The 1,176-nt window shown below is 42.3% G+C and overlaps 1 protein-coding gene across 1 annotated transcript; it reads left to right on the plus strand.

Moving 5' to 3' along the window:
* Window positions 1-631: 631 nt before the first annotated feature.
* SARC_13404 (hypothetical protein) lies at window positions 632-1,103 on the plus strand (the record flags this gene model as incomplete). The annotated part of the gene is made up of 1 exon (XM_014292465.1): window positions 632-1,103. A coding segment is annotated over one exon (472 nt), but the record flags the coding sequence as incomplete, so codon positions are not given.
* Between the last annotated feature and the right edge of the window lie 73 nt (window positions 1,104-1,176).

A 1,176-nucleotide genomic window follows, 5' to 3' on the forward strand; every position in this document is an offset into this window, starting at 1 on the left:
CACACACACACACACACACACACACACACACACACACATATATATATATATATATATATATATATATATATATATATATATATATATATATATATATATATATATATATACATGTCTGTACATTAGCTTGAACTGAATCTGATAGAAAAGTGAAGGGTTCTGCATCAATATACCCAGTACTTACTTTAAGCTTTTTCTGTACTCGCATGCACGTCAAATAAGTATACACATATAGAGTTAGTATAACATATATAGATGTGTACGAGTGTAGGTAAGTATATACGAATATAGATGGCAAATAATTATGGTTGTCTTCAGCAGTAAATGTTCACATCTGGGCTATAAGCACAGTGTGTATATAGCCCTGGTCAGTTGCGTGGTACACGCACACATACAAGCACCTTTTATCAACAAACGATCGCCGACACACACATTGCACACATCTCATAACAATCCCGGATCTCCATCTCACGCACACATACAACACGATGCAGTGCAAGCACGTGACTTTGAACGGCATTTTTCTATATCTCAGCCTGAGATACTATTATACCGACCATCTCGTACAGAGAAGACCTGTGGCGTGTCTGTGGCATCGCCTGACTGGTGCTATGACCTGGTTGTAGACAATATGGACAGTATGTTGGACAATACGGGGATGGCATGTACAGCAGTAAAAGGAAACAATGAGAATGAGAATGATCTGGATCTCAGTACTGTTATGGTACGTGACAAGCGTGACATACCGCTAGAAGGGAAATCGGACACATATGTGTATAACGTAGGAGCGAGTGTGCAGGGTGTAGGCAGGAGAGATGGGAGGAATGAGGGCGTGCAGTCGTTGAAAGAAAACAAGCTGCTGCCAAATAAGAGAGTGCAAAATAATGCCGAGGATACGTGGGGTAGTGCGCTGTATGTAGACTGGCTGGCTGGTTCAGATGATAAGGGCAACGGGACACCGCAGAAGCCGTTCCGAACTTTCAGTAAGGGTATTAGGAATAGCCAAGAAGGGGGGGTGATATATGCAACAGTGGGGGACTACGAGGAAGGGGAGACATTGAGTGTGGACATAAGTGTGCGCATTAGGGGAGGCATGAAGAAAGGTATGTGTGGTATATATGGGTGTGTCAGCGTGTATTTGTGTGTCTGTAAGGGGCGAATGTTTTTACGATACTT

This window comes from Sphaeroforma arctica (genome assembly GCF_001186125.1).
Source record: "Sphaeroforma arctica JP610 unplaced genomic scaffold supercont1.3245, whole genome shotgun sequence".
Lineage (NCBI taxonomy): Eukaryota > Ichthyosporea > Ichthyophonida > Sphaeroforma > Sphaeroforma arctica.